We start from the raw sequence: 17,426 nt of genomic DNA on the forward strand, positions 1-17,426 counted from the left end.
GCCCCCAAACAGAGACCTCCCCTGCTTTGTCAGCGAGGGGACTGAGAAAGGAAGCAGAGCCTTGGGGTCATCAGACTGGGGCTTAAATCTCAGTTCTGCTTCCCACCCGCTGTTTGGGCGAGTACCTCTCTAAGCCCCTTTCCCCGTCTGTAAACCAAGAGTCATAGACCCCTTCTCCGAAGGCGGGTGTAGGGAGTAAGGGGTGGTGTGAGTCAGGGTGTAGGGATGGGGTAGCCTGGGATGGAGCAGATGTGCGGTCTGAGCTGGTTCCCCCGCCCCCCATAGCCCCTCGCCCCAGGCTTCATCAGGCTCTGGGTCAGGGACTGGTCTGATGACGCACAAGCACCCCTGGGGCCCCGAGGGCATAAGGGACGTAGGGAACCCCTTTTGCACTTGGGGAGCTGCCAGTCTAGCCTGGTCATCATCTCGGGAAATGGCACCAGAACAAGTTGCTATGCCAAACGGCCTGGTTCAGGCACAGCATCAGCAGCAGCAGGTGATTGGAGTTTGGGGGTGTTGGCCAGACAAGGCGCCTGGAGGAAATCACTTTGAGCTAGTTCTCAAGGTCGCTACTATCAGGGACCTGTTGTTTTCTGGGTGCCAGGCAGCACGAGGGCTGCGGGGAGGTAAAGGGCACGGTGCCCCTCCAGGGTGCCAGGCTCACCGTGCAGGTAGTGCTGGTCCCCAGCTGGGTCTCACTGCAGCACTGGCCGGTGGGAGGCGGAGGAGCCTGAGAGAAGCCTGGCATTGCAGGCGTGGGCCAGACTGTGAGCAAGGGAGCGAGCAGAGTCAAGGGGACTGAGGGTGGCATAGGCGGGGGAAGCCTGGTGGTGGAGGGCCTGGTCAGGGGCTGGATGTGGTGGGAAGCACTAGGTACCAGGACAGGGTTGAGCAGCCATCCTGGGCAGAGAGAAAGGAGGCATCTGGTCAGAGGCCAGGAGCAGCAGTTGGAATGTGGACGGGATAAGGAGTTATGTCTTCCTCATGACTGTAGGGACTGTCTGAGGTCTCAGAGCTCACTTCCGTACGCTTGACCCCTTTTGGTCAGAAATTTGGGACCCTGGGGCCCTCTGGGGTCTATGGTTAGGGATGTGCCTGGGAGGGGCGGAGGGAACCAGCTGCTCTGAGGGGCGGCTTCAGGCTGCCCCTCCCCGCACCACAGGAGTTGCTCAGCTCAGTGCTGCTGCTCAGGAGTTTGTCTTCAGGCAGCTGATGTGATTGTGCAGGCACAGCCAGTAGAGCGGAGGGCCGCATTGACACCCACAGTCTGCTCCCAGAATCCTCCCTCTTCATAACTGCACGCCCTGGAGCAGGGCTCGGAGGGTGGGGGCCTCCTGCATGCCCCTGGCTGAGGGGCGGGGGCCTGGCCTTCTCCGTCTCACGCCGCTCTGTCTGTCCAGAGCCGCGGGGGAAGAGGCGGTGGCAGTGGCCAGCGGCACGGCAGGAGGTGATGACGGAGGTGCCGCGGGGCGCCCCCTGACCAAAGCACAGCCCGGGCACCGCAGCTACAACCTGCAGGAGAGGAGGCGCATCGGGAGCATGACGGGGGTGGAGCAGGCCCTGCTGCCCCGCGTGCCCACGGACGAGAGCGAGGCCCAGACGCTGGCCACGGCCGACCTGGACCTCATGAAGAGTGAGTGCCGGGCTGGGCCAAGCCCGGTGCTGGTGGGAACAGGGTGAAGGCGGGGGCGGGGGGAGGGGGGGGGGAGCCTGATCCTGCCCTTCTGCCCCCCAGGCCACCGGTTTGAGGATGTTCCCGGGGTGCGGCGACACCTGGTACGGAAGAATGCCAAAGGGTCTGGGCAGAGCGGCCGGGAAGGACGTGAGCCCGGCCCCACTCCCCGGGGCCGGCCCCGGGCCCCGCACAAGCCCCACGAGGTCAGCTTCTCGGCATCTCGCGCGCCCTTTCTCTCCTCGCCCCCCTTCCTCCCCCCCCTCCCCCGCCCCTCAGACCAGCAGTGATGGCGCCCGCCCCAGCGCCCCGGCCTGGTGGGGACGCCTCCTTCCACACTGTGCCTGCCTGCCCTGGCCCCTCTGGCCAGGAGGTGTCTGTGGACCCTTTGGACTAGAGAGAGCTCTGCAGAGCCTTGAACTTCATTTTCCAGAATGCAGTTTCCTCTGACTCACTGATCCTCCCACAGCCTGTAAAGGCGATGGCCCAGGTGGTGTCGGCCATAAAGCGGGGCAGTGATTGGCCAAGGTCACGCAGTGGCTTCGCGATGCTGCCCCTTAGACGCCGAGGCCGTGGTCCTGAACCCTGCCCCTCCGGTGGATTTTTTAGACCGTTTTATGGAGGGCTAATAGACATACAGTAAAGTGAATGGGCTGAGGGCCCCATGGCTTCGTGCACATGCATGGCTGGCTGTCCTGCCACAGCCAGCTCCTTCACGTCTCCGCCCAGTCAGCCCTTCAGAGGCCACTGCTCCTTTGTTATTCTCAATCAGTTTGGCCAGTTCTTGAATGCATGTGAGTGGAATCCTGCACAATTGTGTGTGTGTGTGTGTGTGTGTGTGAGTGAGAGAGAGAGAGAGAGAGAGAGAGAGAGAGAGAGAGAGAGAAAGTGTGGCAACTGTTTACCGAGTACTTACGTGAGTTGTGTGCTGTGCTCAGTGTTTTGTGTGTGTTTTTTTAATTCCCCCTAAAGGCCCTTGGAGGTGGGTGTCTTGCTCCCATTTGACAGAGGAGGGAAAGGAAGTCTCCGATTGGACAGGAACTCACTGAGACTCCGTGCCTGTGCCCTGTGCTGTCCAGAGCTGCACGCACCCACCTGGATACTGTCGGTCAGAGGGCAGCCCCTGGGAACCCCGGTGGCTCTGACCCTGCCATGCCCGCCTCTCGTCTCCAGGTGTTTGTGGAGCTGAACGAATTGCTGCTGGACAAAAACCAGGAGCCTCAGTGGCGGGAGACGGCGCGCTGGATCAAGTTTGAGGAGGACGTGGAGGAGGAGACGGAGCGCTGGGGGAAGCCCCACGTGGCCTCGCTGTCCTTCCGCAGCCTCCTGGAGCTCCGCCGGACGCTGGCCCACGGTACCGCGCCCTCCTCCCTGCGGGCCCTGCCTCAGGGCACTCCTCCCCGCTCAGCCAGTTCTCAGAGCCGAATGGCCAAACGGCCCCGCACGGGTCCTGAGCGACGCGACGGGCGTCACCAGAGCCCGGAGGAACCCTCCGCCCCGATGTCCCTCAGCCTGCCTTCCTCTCCGTGGTGACCGCAGGATTGACATTCTCTTGTCTAAGTGACATTTTCTTTTTCTTTTTCTTTTTTTGAGGTATTTTTATTGATTTCAGAGAGGAAGGGAGAGGGGGAAATAGAGACATCAATGATGAGAGAGAATTATTGATTGGCTACCTCCTGCACACACACACACACACACACCCCACCCCCCCAGGGATGGAGCCTGCAACCCGGGAATGTGCCTTTGACCGGGATCGAACTCAGGACCCTTCAATCCGCAGGCCGATGCTCTGTCCATTGAACTAAACCAGCCAGGGCTCAAGTGTCACTTTCCAATAACCGAAGCTAGTGTGTTTCGGATGCTAACAGGTTTTGGACAGGTTTGATGGAAGACTTTCCAAAGTGGTCCGATCTGTAGGACGGTGTAAACCCCGATTTACATGACACAGATGTAGCCTCTGGAGCTCTGCCTCTGCTGTTCCTGCTCTTTGCTGGTTTCCTCTTCCCCCGGGGAAAGCGCTCTCAGTTACGGCCAGGAGACCCGTCCTGAGCTGCCAGGGACTGAGAAGCCGCTGTTAGCATGGTCCCCGAACGAGGGGCGAAGCGGCTGAGAGGCTTGCGGTGCTCCATCGCCAGGCTTTGCGATCGCTGCTGTGGCCACGCAGCGGCTTTTGATTCTGTTTGTTCTTTAGTCCTGTGTTCTGAAAGCTGACCTTGACAGAAAAATGACCTGGTGACTTTGAAAAGTACTTCCACTGCTCTGCCCAGCTGGTGTGCTCAGTGGTTTGATTCCTGGTCAAGGGCTCGGTCCCCAGTAGGGGGCATGCAGGAGACAGCGGTCCATGATTCTCTCTCATCATGGATGCTTCTATCCCTCTCTCCCTCTCCCTTCCGCTCTGAAATCTGTAAAAATATATTTAAAGGACTGTCGCTGCTATATGAAATGGCAGCTCAGAGGAGTGGCCTGTGAGCAGCTGCTGGGTGAGGGGTGCTGAGGGGCGGTGGAGGGTCATCTTCAGGGGGGGCAAGGCCAGCGCTGCACTGAGGGGCTCCGGCGGGCTGAGCTTGGACCGGGAGTGGGTGCCGGGCGGCAGCGTGCCGCTCACTGAGGACGAACTTCCTCACCGGGAGGGGCTGCTGAGCCCGCGTGGGTGGCTGGGGCCCGCGGAGTCCGCCTGTTTCCTGGGAGGGGTGCCTGGGCAGATTGTGGCCCAGGTTCCCACTCCGATGGCTGGGGTTCTGAGGACTCTGCTGAGCCCCACAACATTCCTCGGGGGAGAGAGGGTAAGAAGGGACAGGTCAGAGAGGCAACTGGACTTGGGCCTCAAGTCCTGTTCACTGTCCCCTCAGCTGCCCGCACCAGGCTGCACCCTCGTCCCCGGCTCTCCCCCGTCCTACGCTTTCTTGCCTGAGGGTCCCCCTAAGTCACCCTCCTTCCAGGGGCTGTGCTCTTGGACCTGGACCAGCAGACCCTGCCGGGGGTGGCCCACCAGGTGGTGGAGCAGATGGTCATCTCTGACCAGATCCAGGCCGAGGACAGAGCCAACGTGCTGCGGGCCCTGCTGCTGAAGCACAGGTGAGGCCTCGCCCCCGCCCTCCCACCCCCCCCTCGCCCCGGCCCCAGCCCCAGCCCGTCATCACGCTCCTACCCACTGCTCTCCGTCCCACCAGCCACCCAAGTGATGAGAAGGAATTCTCCTTCCCCCGAAACATCTCAGCCGGCTCCCTGGGCTCCCTGCTGGGGCATCACCACGGCCAGGGTGCCGAGAGCGACCCCCATGTCACCGAGCCGCTCATCGGAGGCGTCCCGGAGACCAGGCTGGAGGTGGAGCGCGAGGTGAGTGCCCGGCCTGGGCGGGCCGGCCAGCACCGCCGGCCGCGGGGCTGCAGGCGGCTGGACTGAGCTCCTTCTGCATCCCCAGCGGGAGCTGCCGCCTCCAGCCCCGACGGCCGGCATCGCCCGCTCCAAGTCCAAGCACGAGCTGAAGCTGCTGGAGAAGATCCCCGAGAACGCCGAGGCCACGGTGGTCCTCGTGGGTACGTGGGGCCCGTCTTGGGGGTGGGGGTCCTGGCCGCGGCCTGGGGCTGGGCAGTGGCCTGCGCCCTGCTCTCGCCCACGATGGCGCTGCGCCCCCAGGCTGCGTGGAGTTCCTGTCCCGGCCCACCATGGCCTTCGTGCGGCTGCGGGAGGCCGTGGAGCTGGACGCGGTGCTGGAGGTGCCCGTGCCCGTGCGCTTCCTCTTCCTGCTGCTGGGCCCGAGCAGCGCCAACATGGACTACCACGAGATCGGCCGCTCCATCTCCACCCTCATGTCCGACAAGGTCAGCCCCGGCCCGCCGCCCGGCCCCGCCCCCGGCCCCGGCCCCGGCCCCGGCCGTGCCCTCACCTGCCCCCGTCCTGCGTTGGCAGCAATTCCACGAGGCGGCCTACATGGCGGACGAACGGGAGGACCTGCTGACGGCCATCAACGCCTTCCTGGACTGCAGCGTGGTGCTGCCGCCCTCCGAGGTGCAGGGCGAGGAGCTGCTGCGGTCCGTCGCTCACTTCCAGCGCCAGATGCTCAAGAAGCGGGAGGAGCAGGGCCGGCTGCTGCCCCCGGGGGCTGGGCTGGAGCCCAAGTCCGCCCAAGACAAGGGTACGGGCCAGTGCGGGCCGGGCCGCTGGGCCGGAGCGGGAGCCGGAGCCTTGGCGGGAGAGCGGGTTGGCGGGGGCTGCAGGGAGGGCGGGGCGGCGGGCTGCGCGGGCTCCCTGACGGAGGCCTGGGCTGCAGCGCTCCTGCAGATGGTAGAGGCGACGGACACAGTGGAAGACGATCCCCTCCGGCGGACTGGCCGTCCCTTCGGGGGGCTGATCCGGGACGTGCGGCGCCGCTACCCCCACTACCTGAGTGACTTCCGGGACGCACTGGACCCCCAGTGCCTGGCCGCCGTCATCTTCATTTACTTCGCAGCCCTGTCTCCTGCCATCACCTTCGGGGGCCTGCTGGGTAAGGAGAGGCTTCGGGGAGGGGCAAGGGGGGCACACGGGGCTGGGCTGCCAGCTCCTGAGCCGGTTCCTGCCATCCCAGGAGAGAAGACGCAGGACCTAATCGGGGTGTCGGAGTTGATCATGTCCACGGCGCTCCAGGGCGTGGTGTTCTGCCTGCTGGGCGCCCAGCCGCTGCTGGTGATCGGCTTCTCGGGGCCCCTGCTGGTCTTCGAGGAGGCCTTCTTCTCGGTGAGGGGCCATGGGCTGCCGGGGTGCCCCTCCTCCCATTGGCCCCGGCTCTGGGCCTGACTGGACCTCACCCCATCCCCGCCCCTCAGTTCTGCAACAGCAACAACCTGGAGTACCTGGTGGGCCGCGTGTGGATCGGCTTCTGGCTGGTGCTCCTGGCCCTGCTCATGGTGGCCCTGGAGGGCAGCTTCCTGGTGCGGTTCGTCTCCCGCTTCACCCAGGAGATCTTTGCCTTCCTCATCTCCCTCATCTTCATCTACGAGACCTTCTACAAGCTGGTTAAGGTGGGCGAGGCTCCGGGACTGGGGGGAGCCAGGGCTTGTCTGTGCCTCTCATCTCTCTCCGGCTGTAAGGCCAGGCTGGCTCTGAGATCCCCGGCCGCACTCCAGGGGGCCCAGAGTGGGGGCTGGTTTTTCCTCTGGCCTTCCCACACGTCCCGCTGGGTCATCAGTACACACCCAGGCTTGACATCAATCTGAAAAACATTTCTAATAACAAAGTCATCACTTTTGTTAAAGTGGTAAGCTACCCAGAAATGTAGAAAGGAAAAAGGCCCTGAGGACAGACGTGGTCCTAGTCAGCTCTTCAGACCCGTGTGTGTGACAGGCCCAGTCCTACACTCCATACCCTGCTCCTCCAGGCCTGGACGGAGCCACACCCGCCAGCTGCTTCCTGAGTTGGAGCAGCCTCTCTTAGTCCTCAGGTTTCCTGTGCTCGCATCTGGTCTTCTGGGTCAGTTTCTTGCTAATAGTTCCTTGTTGTGGTGGTTAATCCTCATCCGAAGATATTTTTTCCATTGATTTTTCAGAGAGTGGAAGGGAAGGGGAGACAGAGAAAGAAACATTGATGTGAAAGAGACATATCTATTGGTGCCCCCTACTGGGGCTGGGGATAAAGGTACATGCCCTTGACCGAATCAAACCCGAGGTTTTTCGGTCCTTGGGCTGATGCTCAGGCCAATGCTCTAACCTAGGGGTGTCAAACTCAATCAGAGAAGGGGCCAAAATCTAAAATCCAGCCTAAATCGCGGGCCGAATGGTTTACTTAACAGTCATAAACTGACAATGTCATAAACTGACAGCGGAGTGCAGTGATGACAGCGCGGTGCGGGCCACATTGCAAGGCCTGGCGGGCTGGATTTGGCCCGCGGGCCTTGTGTTTGACACATGTGGTCTAACCACTGAGCAAACCGACGAGCTGGGATATTTCTTAATCAACAAGGAAAGCTCCTTGGGGGCAGGCTGGCCTCCCGCCCACTGTCTTGTTCAGCGTGTAGCTGAGCCCGGAAATCTTGCTGATGGAGCCGCTGTCCTCTCTCCAGATCTTCCAGGAACACCCCCTCCACGGCTGTTCGGTCTCCAACAGCTCCGAAGTGGACGGCGGCGATAATACCACATGGACTGGGGCGGGCGCCTCGCTGGAGCCGGGGAACGGGAGCTCGGCCCAGCCCTCCGGGCAGGGGACGCCCCGGGGCCAGCCCAACACAGCCCTGCTGTCCCTGGTGCTCATGGCCGGCACCTTCTTCATTGCCTTCTTCCTGCGGAAGTTCAAGAACAGCCGGTTCTTCCCTGGCCGGGTGCGTGGGCCGGGGGCCTGAGGGAGGCGGGGGCCGAGGGTGGGAGGGCTGAGGAGAAGCCTCTGGTCTGAGCACGGTGCTTGCCCACAGGTACGGCGGGTGATTGGGGACTTCGGGGTGCCCATCGCAATCCTCATCATGGTGCTCGTGGATTACAGTATCGAGGACACCTACACCCAGGTGAGGCAGGGCGCACAGAGCCGTGGGGATGTGCTGCCTGGCCGGTCCCCAACCCCAGAGCCGTCGTCTCGCGGGGCCAACGGGCCTTTTCCGCGTCACATCCTCAGGGCCCACCCTGCCTGTGCAGCTCACCCAAGGCGCTTGCACCGAGGTTCACCAGCCCCCTCTGTCCTGCAGAAGCTGAGCGTGCCCACTGGGTTCTCGGTGACGGCCCCGGAGAAGCGGGGCTGGGTCATCAACCCCCTGGGCGAGAAGAGCCCCTTCCCCGTGTGGATGATGGTGGCCAGCCTGCTGCCCGCCGTCCTGGTCTTCATCCTCATCTTCATGGAGACGCAGATCACCACGTGCGTGGCCCTGGTCCGGGGGTGCTGAGCGGGCAGGAACCGCCCGTGGTGTGTGGCCGGGCGGAGGCCTGGCGAGGGGCTGCGTGGGCGAGGGGCACCAGGTTGCCAGGCTGGAGTTGATCTGTAGATGGCGGAAGGCCCAGCTGCTGTCTGCTGGCAGGGCCCAGGCCAGGCTGGAGCTGTCCTGGAGGCCGGGGGCGTGCAGAAAGGGCTCTGTTCCAGGGTGGAACTCTCATCTGGACGGACTGGGTGGGGCACCAGGTTCCAAAAACAGAGGCTGGGTCCTCTGGGGAGACACTGCCTGCTGAGCGCCCCAGGTTCAGTGAGCGCCTGTCCCCCCAGGCTGATCATCTCCAAGAAGGAGCGCATGCTGCAGAAGGGCTCCGGCTTCCACCTGGACCTGCTGCTCATCGTGGCCATGGGCGGCATCTGCGCCGTCTTCGGCCTGCCCTGGCTGGCTGCCGCCACCGTCCGCTCTGTCACTCATGCCAACGCACTGACCGTCATGAGCAAGGCTGTGGCTCCCGGGGACAAGCCCAAGATCCAAGAGGTCAAGGAGCAGCGGGTGACAGGGCTGCTGGTTGCCCTGCTTGTGGGTATGTTCACCTCTGCCCCTGCCTGTCCTGGAGGGGCCCCGGGCCTGAGGGTGGAGCCCTGGGGACAGCTGTTTCTCCCCCTCCTCCCAGGCCTCTCCATGGTCATCGGGGACCTCCTCCGGCAGATACCCCTGGCCGTGCTCTTCGGGATCTTCCTATACATGGGAGTTACCTCCCTCAACGGGATCCAGTTCTATGAGCGGCTGCACCTGCTGCTCATGCCGCCCAAACACCACCCAGATGTCACCTATGTGAAGAAGGTGAGACCCCCACTCAGAGGGCTGCATGGGTCACCCTCCAGCCCCCATCTGCGCACTCTGGCCAGCACCATTCGGTCTGTGCAGACCGGGCTCTGTGTGCACCCAAGAAGGCACTTCTGTCTCCGCCCTGTGGAGAGGAAAGGGGTCAGCCTTCCTCTGGGTGTGGCAGGACCTGGTGTCCCTTGGCTGGGGCTCCCCCGTCTCACCCCACCCTGCCCCCCGCAGGTCCGGACCCTCCGTATGCACCTGTTCACAGCCCTGCAGCTGCTCTGCCTGGCCCTGCTGTGGGCCGTCATGTCCACGGAGGCCTCGCTGGCCTTCCCCTTCATCCTCATCCTCACAGTGCCTCTGCGCATGGTGGTGCTCACCCGCATCTTCACCGACCGGGAGATGAAATGTGTAAGGCCGCTGCCCTCCTGCCCCGAGCCCCCTCTCCGGTCCCTGCCAGGGTCCTGGCTGGGGTCGGCCCCCCTGACTCCATTCTCCCCTGCAGCTGGACGCCAACGAGGCGGAGCCCGTGTTCGACGAGCGGGAGGGTGTGGACGAGTACAACGAGATGCCCATGCCTGTGTAGCTGCTGCCGGGACGGACGATGGACAGAGGGAACCGGGGCGAGGCATGCTCTCCCACCCCCTTCCCTCCTCATTTTTATTTAAGTGATTAATTTAAAGCCCCTTCCTCTCCTTCCCTCCCCGTTCCTCTCCTCCTTCCCTACCCCCACAGTAAAGTGCTTCGGCCCCCACCTATCCTCGGCCTCTGTATGAGGGGTGGGGGCGTGGATGGAAAAGAAGTGGGGAGACCCGGTCTGCTCCCCATCCCAGAAACAAGATGTGCAATGAAGGAGGAAGGGACTTTAATGAATAAAAACAGAGGGAGCCAAAGTGCAAACGGTCCACCCCCCATAGGGGAGCATCCTGAAGCCCAGGTGCAGCCCCTCACCCCCCTTCAGGGCCCCAGCGGAGGCCCAGGGTTTGCAGCTTCTGTCTCAGGTAGCTCTTGAGCTGATGCAGGCCTCTCTGTGACTCCAGTTCCTCAAAGGGTAGCTGTGGGGAGAGGCAGCAGGTTATCCACAGGCCCTGTGGGTGCGGGAGTGGACACAGAATCCCCAGGGCGGGGCGGGGCGGGGCGGGGCAGGCTCACCGGCAGAAGCTGGTAGCCCAGCAGGCCCAGGTGCCGCTCCCGCAGGGCCCGAGAGCCCAGCAGCACCCTGCTGTCCCGGCAGAAGTGCCAGCGTTCCTGCAGCATCAGCACTACCCTGAGAGAGAGTGAGCTGTGGCTCAGGGTCACTGCCCACGAAGGCGGGTGAGGCCCTCCTGCCTCTTCCCTTACCTCTGGGCAGGGTCGTGGGTAGTGGGCTGAGAGGCAGCCCGGGCCTGGGGACTGGGCCTGGGAGGGTAAGGTAAGAAAGGGTCCTGGGTCCTCACAGGAAGCACAGCACCAGAGCTGCTGACACACAGCAGGAAGTCTGTAAGGTGGGAGAAGAGAAAGGGCCGCTGGTTTTTAGCCACAGCCCCATGTCAGCCTGCTGCCTGCCCGCACACCTGGAGCTCACCTGTGCAGTAACCGGGAGGCACGGTCAGGTCTTGGCGGTATTTCTCCTCCCCCAGCAACTGGCGCAGCCCCTCCGCCACTATGTCCTTGTGGCTGAGGGGAGTGGGACACGATAGCAGGAAGGCCCAGGAGTCTGGTGTGACCCCTCCCCCGGCTCTGGGACCCTAGGCAAGTGCCTTTGTTGCTTCAAGGCCCATTTATTTGACTGAGTATCGGCCTAAAAAGGTCCCAGTTCCTCGGGGCTGGCCCCTCCGCCTCCCCAGCTGCCCATCCACCTGTACTTGCGGCGAGCGCGGTCGGTGGTGAGCGGCTGGGGGAAGATGGGCACTTTCTGCTTTCGGGGAAGGCGGGGACCCTGGTATCCTGGGAGTTCCAGCTCCACAGCCGTGTCCAGCAGCGAGAGGTAGCGCCGCACAATCAGGGCGTGAGGGGTGCCTGCAGGAAGGGGACTGAGGTTTGCCGGGCTGCAGACTCTCCCCCTCCCCCCTGCCCGCCAGCCCTCCAGGTCCCAGCCAGCCTCCCTGTCTGCACACCGTTGATGTGGTTGATGAAACCCGGGGAAAAGACAAACTGCAGGGCTCGGAAGGGCAGGCACCGAAGCTGGCACAGTGACATCAAGATGTTGACAGTGGCCAGGGGGGCCATCCCTGCTTCTCGAGCCAGGATCCTTTCAAGGCAGGGCATAAACTGCTGTTCCCGGGGAAAGTAGTTCAGCCGCCCAAAGGGCAGGACCAGCTTCTGTACCACCTGTAGAGGGAGAGTAGCCATCACCGGCATGGAACATTCTCCAAAACCCTGGACAAGGTGAGCCTCCAGGAGGCTTGATCTGCACGTTTAGATCATCACTGCAAGGGCAGGGCCACCCCTCTGCCTGACAGACACCAGAAGTCTGTGGCATAAGCAGTGTCCCATGCAATCAATCACCAAACAGCTGGAGGAGACATTGCTATGGGCCTGGCCCTGCAGGCCTAGAGGAGTGGGACCAGTGAAGTTAAGCCGGTGCTGAGTGCTTGGAGGACTGCACGTGCGGGGAGGTGAAGCCAAGGAGGAGGAGAGCCAAGATGGAGCCCTGGGGATAGGGCGTGGCCTGGTTGTTTGCTATAGGACAGCAGCCAATCAAGCTGGACGGGGGCGGGGCCTGGCAGGGTGTCTGGGAAGCACGGGAGGCAGTCCCACCTTGCTGCTGAGCTGGGCTTCCTGGACCACCAGGAAACAAGCAATGGCTTCCAGAAGCTGGGGCTCCCGCAGCCGGTGTCGGGCCAGGTGCTGGGCCAGGAGCACCATCACGTGGGGAGTCAGTTCCTCTGGCCTGGCCTCTGCGAAGAACAGCCTATCACACTGGACCCTCGGGCCAGACCTTCAGACTAGTGTCCACCTTGGCCCAGACCCCACCACCTGCCTCTCCCTTGGCCCCTGACCCCCAACCTGCCTTTAAACCCCTCAGGCACCTGCCAAACTCCGGATGAGGTGCTGCTGGGGATGCCGCTGAAAGTGGGGGCAGCTCAGAGCAGCTTCCAACCTCTGCCCACCACGAAGGACAGGTTGCAGGGGGGGAGGCGGCTTCGGGGGGAGGCGGGCCCTCCGCTCCCGCTCCAGGACACACACCAGGGGCGCATCTGACGGGAAGCCTGAGAGGGAGAGGGTCAGAGGAGGCAGTCCTGGTGACTAGTGACGGAGCTGCTCTGCTTTGCTCCAGTCCTGGGGTTGTTAGTGGAGCCCCTACCTCTCTCACCTGTTTCCTGGGCTGAAGGTTTGCTATAGTGTAAGTGGAAACACTGGAGAAATGTGACATACCATGTGAACTAAGGGATCAGAACAGCTTATGGGGAAGGCTTTCTACAGAAGTGGCAGATATGTTCTCATCTCGTTCTATTGGTGACAAACGGTGGGGGCTCCTGGAGCACCATGGCAGAGGGATCTGAGGCAGCACCCTAAGGCTGCAGCAAACAATGCTGGCTCCGGATGCCCGTGTGGGAGAGCCACAGTGGGTCGGTGTGGCTATTCTGGCAAGCCTAAGAGGTGAATTCTGTCAGTGGCCTTGGGTCCTCTACTGCTCTTCTCTCCTCTTTCATTAACACCCACCCCCAGGCAACCCTCCTCACCAAGTAAGACTGCGAGGTGCAGACACACGTGGATGGTGTGAATGTCAAAGGAGGGGCAGTTTCGGATGATGAGCTGACTCAAGTCCTGCAGTGAGGTCTGCTCCACAGGCGGGGGCCGTGGCTGAGACCCCAAGAGCTGGCCCAGCCGACGCAGCGCCACTGGGTAGTGGTGGGCGTGCACCTTGGTAGGGTTCTGGCCCAGCCAGCGCACCAGCTCCCCAGGGCTCCTCGCCTGTTCCAGGAGCCGCTGCAGCCCCTGCACAGGACCTGCGTGGGGGCCTCCTCCAGGAGGCCGGTCCCCCCACTTGCTGGGCCCCAGACAGAAGGGCTGTATTGGTGGGAACAGCAGCAGGCCAGTCAGCTGAGCAGCAGAGGCCTGGGCAGCAAGCAGGACTCGAAGCATGGAGTTGGGTGATGGAGACCCTGAGGGCGGCCCAAAAAAGGGGGTGAGGTTTTCTCCAAAGGGGAGAAAAGCCTGCTATCTACGCCTCACCTCACTCCCCATTCAGAGGGCTCTAGGGTCAGAGCAAACCAGAGTCATGCTCAGCCTTCTTTGTGACTGCCCTGGTCCTCTTCCCCACCCGCCCCTCTCCCTTTGCCTCCTTCCATCCTTGGGAACAGCAATCACAATCCTTTTGTGTTCTCAGCGGAGGGATATTTACAAAGCAATTCCACATGCATTCTCTTCTCTGCCTCCTTTACACGCCCATGGGGCGGTAGGCAAGACTGGCATTCCCTCGATTTCACAGGTGGAGAAACCGAGACCCAGAGAAGAGGTTAAGCCAAGCCCAGGGTCAGGGATCTGGTTAGTGGGTGCGCCCAGCCTGGAGCCCAGATCGCCCCGCGATAGGCCCTCCAGACCACCTCCCCCGCCCGCAGGAGGCGGCGGCGGCGCAGAAGGTGGAACGCGGGCTCCGCAGCCGGACGGTCCTGGGTTCCACGCTGGGTGCTCCCACTTACCAGCTGCGTGACCTTGGGCCAGCGGCTTCGTCTCTCTGCCTAAGCCTTCTCGCCAGTGAACCGAGGGCGCAGCGCCCGCCTCGGGGGACGCCCGTGGCGCCCGAGTGCACAGGTTTGCGGAGGCGCGGAGGCGCCGGTGTCAGGGGCCCCCACACCCACCCGGGCCGGGGACCCCCAAGAGACCCGGTCACGGTCGCCGACACCAGCTCCCGCAGCCCCCCCGCGGCCCGCCCCGCAGGCGCCGCCCCTACATGGCTCCCCAGGCCCCGCGCAGGCCGCTCCCTCAGTCGGTCTTGGGGGCCGGGAGCCGAGGTCCCCCCGCGGCCTCCTCATCGACCGGCCACGGAGCCCGCCATCTTCCCAGCAGCCCCCGGACGCCAATCGCCGCTCAGGCCTCGGCCGGCGGAGACGTGGCTCCCGTCAGGCCCTGCGCGCAGGCCCCGCCCCCCGCTTCCGGGCAGCGGCGCAGGCGGCGCGGGGGCGGGGCCAGGGCCAGCCCGGGGCGGCCGGAGGGAGGACGCCGGCGGGCCTGGGAGGGCTGGGCGGGCGGAGGGCCCGGGCCGCGCCCTCACTGCTCTCCTCCCAGTGGGCAAGGGCGCCCGCCCCCACGGGTCCACACGCGCAGACACACACCGAGAGTGAAAACTTCACAGTTATTTAATCAGCACAAGTTCCAGATCGCCCCTCGGCCCGTCCCACCCCCCAGGGTCCCTGCGTCCCACATCAGCACTAGGAGCATTAGGGACTGGAGGTGGCCGGGTCTTGGGGCAGAACACTAGGCCGGGCCCGGCGGTGTGGCCCCGCTCTGCCCAGGGCCAAGGCAGCGACAGCAGCCGGCTGACCCGGAGGAGCCCTCGGTCAGTGGTGGCCGAGAGCCTGCAGCCCCCGACGGTGGCTCAGAGCCGCGGAGGTCACCGAGCGGGGCCTCCTGCCCCTGGAGGGCTCTGCGGCGGCGCTGGGCTGGGCTCCGGGGCAGGGGGAAGAGACAGGCCAGAGAGGTGGGCCTGGGCAGACAGCAGCTCCCACGGCGCGGTGGGGACCAAGGTCCTGAGGGGCCAGCCACACTGCCCAGAGCCCGTGGAGGCACTACGGGCGGTACATGGCAAAAGCCAGGAAGCTGAGGATGAGGGTGAAGCCGGCCAGCCCCAGCGTGGCTGTCAGGGGAAAGAAGGGCCGGTACTGGATCTGGCAGTACCAGAGCAGCAGCAGCAGCAGGAGCAGCAGGGGGAGCAGCAGGCTGCCTATCTCCAGCCCGGAGGGGCCTGGCTCTGACCCCGGCGGGCAGGGGGGGTGTGGCGGACCGACCCGTGTGGACACGTGGCAGTGGAGAACGCAGTTGGGGGGGAGGTGAAGGCTGCCCAGGGTCTGGGTGTCGTCTCCCAGCAGCTGTCCCTGGTAGATGAGTCGCACCTGCTGCTCCCGGCCGGGAAACTGGGTCCTGAGGAGAGAGGGACCTGGGTAATAGAGCAGGCCTCAGGCAATCCTAGTCCCTTGTCCCACCCTTCCCTCTGTCCTCCACCCCACCACCACCGAGGCCATGGCGCCCGAGGGAGCCCCAGCCTCCACAGGGGAATGGTACAGTGTGTGGTTTGGGCATTTGGGGCCCCTCATCCATAAAACACGGGGGAGCCGAAACCAGTTTGGCTCAATGGATAGAGCATCGGCCTGCGGACTGAAGGGTCCCAGGTTCGATTCCAGTCAGGGGCATGTGCCTTGGTTGCGGGCACATCCCTGGTGGAGGGTGTGCAGGAGGCAGCTGATCAATGCTTCTAACTATCTCTCTCCCTTCCACTCTAAAAAATCAATAAAAAATATATTTAAAAAACAAACAAACAAAAACACACGGGGGAGTCTCCAGTGTCTCTGGTGGCCCTTCTAGGTCCATGGTCACTCCCACCCACTCCTTTGCACCTGTTCCTTTCCTCATGCATCCCAGCTTACCTTTTCAGGGAGCCAATGGTGTCATGGGGCCAGGCCCTGGCCACCTGCTCTGAATCGTTGAGGAACTTCAGCCGGAGTACTAGAGGCTCCTGCGGGGAGTCTGGCGGGGGTGTGGCTGCTGGGAGCCCCGTGCCAGGCTCTGGCTGTGCAGCCTGACCTCTGTGCCTCAGGCTGGGGGTCTCGGCTCCCGGGGCCTCCCCTCTGACAGCGTCGGTGACCACCATGGCTCCGCTGGGCTGCGCTGGTGTCGGGGTCCCTGACGGCTGGGGCAGCGGGTCAGCGCTCTCCGAGGTGTGCGTGGAGACCCAGGCGAGAGCCAGCACCAGAAGGCAGGCAAGCACCGCGAAAAGGACAGTCACCTCATCACCCACCCCTTCAATCAGGGCCATGGCACCCGCCGTGCCCGCAGCACTACTGAGCTGGAGAGGCACAAAGAACCCATAGGGGTTGAGGGGCTGGTTCATAGGGGCCAGCGGCTCTCTGAACTTCAGCAGGCTCCTCACCCCATCCCACCCCACCTTCCCACCGTCCTCACTGTCCCTCGCCCTGCCCCAGCCCAGGGCATCGACGGTCTGGACTCCCGGTTGCCCCAAACTTGCTTCACATGCCCCTTCCCATCATCACATTCCAAGTCCTAACTTTTGTAACTGAGCACTAGGTCTTTAACTCCCAAGCTCACCCAAACACTATCCGGAGATAAGGTGCCTTCCGAGCCACCTCTCCCCAAAATTCCACTCCCACCCAACTTCACCCTAAATCTTACCTATCCTTCCCTCTGCTCCTTCGCCAGTTTCACCCAGAGCCGCTCATCTACCCCAAAGCTTAGCTCCCGCTCTGTTGCCAAAGTTGCTCCCAGGGGGAAGGAAAGGGACCTCCACGCCGCCGCCCTCTCACCAGGTGCCCAAACCCCACCCACCACGCGGACGGCTTCCCCGGGGTTCCCCACGCCGAGGCAGACCCCGCCCCCCGCATTCCGGAGCCTCGGAGGCGGCCGCACCCTGCGGCGCCCCGGACAGCCTCCCCGAGCCCAGCCCCCGGCGGACCACATCCAGCTGGGGGTCCGGGGCTTCGCCCTCCTCACCCCCAACTACCCCGTCGCCCCAGCACCCCGGGCGGGGAGGGCGCGGCGGTTCCGGGATGGGGGGCGGGTGGCGGCGGGAGCCCGGGGAGGCGGGGTGGGCGCGGGCGCGGCCCGGGGACTCACCGCCCGGCGCCGCCGGCTCCATAGCGGACCCCAGGCCACTTCCGGGCGGAGGCGCCGAGGTCGCGGACACCTGGAGACACCCCCACCCCCTCCTCCGCCGCCGCTAGCCGGGGCATTGTGGGACTTGTAGTCCTGGCCGCGCGAAGTCCCGCCTCCTCCCTGCGGGCCTCCCAGCGGGGCTGGGCCGACTGGTTCCGACGCCCGCAGGTTGCAGAGGGGAGGGCAGGGCAGGTTTGGGAGTTGTGAGAGCCCCCAGAGGGGTCTGGGCGCAGCAGGATCCACTCCCGTCCCCCCCTCCCCCCAGCATCCAGGGCATCTGCCACT

The 17,426-nt window shown here is 63.9% G+C and overlaps 3 protein-coding genes across 8 annotated transcripts in view; 1 reads left to right on the forward strand and 2 right to left on the reverse strand.

Annotated features, from left to right (window-relative positions):
* SLC4A2 (solute carrier family 4 member 2) overlaps positions 1 to 10,090 on the forward strand; it is a 19,442-nt gene extending 9,352 nt beyond the window's left edge. For 2 of the 3 annotated variants that reach the window (XM_084896280.1, XM_084896279.1), the window contains exons 6-22: positions 1,401 to 1,633; positions 1,736 to 1,878; positions 2,846 to 3,026; positions 4,612 to 4,747; positions 4,843 to 5,008; positions 5,094 to 5,208; positions 5,309 to 5,493; positions 5,582 to 5,807; positions 5,943 to 6,158; positions 6,240 to 6,388; positions 6,478 to 6,672; positions 7,710 to 7,964; positions 8,055 to 8,144; positions 8,322 to 8,488; positions 8,831 to 9,344; positions 9,570 to 9,743; positions 9,838 to 10,090. In XM_084896280.1, coding sequence (XP_084752406.1) covers positions 1,401 to 1,633; positions 1,736 to 1,878; positions 2,846 to 3,026; positions 4,612 to 4,747; positions 4,843 to 5,008; positions 5,094 to 5,208; positions 5,309 to 5,493; positions 5,582 to 5,807; positions 5,943 to 6,158; positions 6,240 to 6,388; positions 6,478 to 6,672; positions 7,710 to 7,964; positions 8,055 to 8,144; positions 8,322 to 8,488; positions 8,831 to 9,344; positions 9,570 to 9,743; positions 9,838 to 9,918 — 3,226 coding nt within the window. In that variant the 3' untranslated portion in view covers positions 9,919 to 10,090. The remainder of the gene's footprint in view (positions 1 to 1,400; positions 1,634 to 1,735; positions 1,879 to 2,845; positions 3,027 to 4,611; positions 4,748 to 4,842; positions 5,009 to 5,093; positions 5,209 to 5,308; positions 5,494 to 5,581; positions 5,808 to 5,942; positions 6,159 to 6,239; positions 6,389 to 6,477; positions 6,673 to 7,709; positions 7,965 to 8,054; positions 8,145 to 8,321; positions 8,489 to 8,830; positions 9,345 to 9,569; positions 9,744 to 9,837) is intronic. The other variant, XM_084896281.1, reaches the window with a different exon arrangement.
* Positions 10,091 to 10,180: 90 nt separating this feature from the next.
* FASTK (Fas activated serine/threonine kinase) lies at positions 10,181 to 14,381 on the reverse strand. Of its 3 annotated transcripts, none has more exons than XM_084896282.1 (10): positions 14,209 to 14,381; positions 12,998 to 13,420; positions 12,344 to 12,523; positions 12,072 to 12,211; positions 11,429 to 11,642; positions 11,171 to 11,330; positions 10,897 to 10,988; positions 10,674 to 10,809; positions 10,485 to 10,599; positions 10,181 to 10,387 (listed from the first exon to the last, which is right to left on the reverse strand). In XM_084896282.1, exons 1-10 carry the CDS (start codon positions 14,288 to 14,290, stop codon positions 10,280 to 10,282), a joined length of 1,650 nt encoding a protein of 549 aa, XP_084752408.1. In that variant the 5' UTR covers positions 14,291 to 14,381; the 3' UTR covers positions 10,181 to 10,279. The 3 variants fall into 3 exon arrangements, with proteins under 3 accessions (XP_084752408.1, XP_084752409.1, XP_084752410.1); XM_084896283.1 differs by having other exon boundaries at positions 13,958 to 14,354; XM_084896284.1 differs by lacking the exon at positions 10,485 to 10,599 and having other exon boundaries at positions 10,330 to 10,420; positions 14,209 to 14,374.
* Positions 14,382 to 14,596: 215 nt separating this feature from the next.
* On the reverse strand, positions 14,597 to 17,144 carry TMUB1 (transmembrane and ubiquitin like domain containing 1). 2 transcript variants are annotated; one of them, XM_084896288.1, is made up of 3 exons: positions 17,103 to 17,144; positions 15,899 to 16,317; positions 14,597 to 15,395 (listed from the first exon to the last, which is right to left on the reverse strand). In XM_084896288.1, the coding sequence occupies exons 2-3, from the start codon at positions 16,285 to 16,287 to the stop codon at positions 15,044 to 15,046; spliced, it is 741 nt and encodes a 246-aa protein (XP_084752414.1). In that variant the 5' UTR covers positions 16,288 to 16,317; positions 17,103 to 17,144; the 3' UTR covers positions 14,597 to 15,043. The 2 variants fall into 2 exon arrangements, with proteins under 2 accessions (XP_084752414.1, XP_084752413.1); XM_084896287.1 differs by lacking the exon at positions 17,103 to 17,144 and adding an exon at positions 16,662 to 16,797.
* Positions 17,145 to 17,426: the final 282 nt, after the last annotated feature.

Source organism: Pipistrellus hanaki (assembly GCF_964339955.1).
Source record: "Pipistrellus hanaki genome assembly, chromosome: 10".
In the NCBI taxonomy this organism is placed as follows: Eukaryota; Metazoa; Chordata; class Mammalia; order Chiroptera; family Vespertilionidae; genus Pipistrellus; species Pipistrellus hanaki.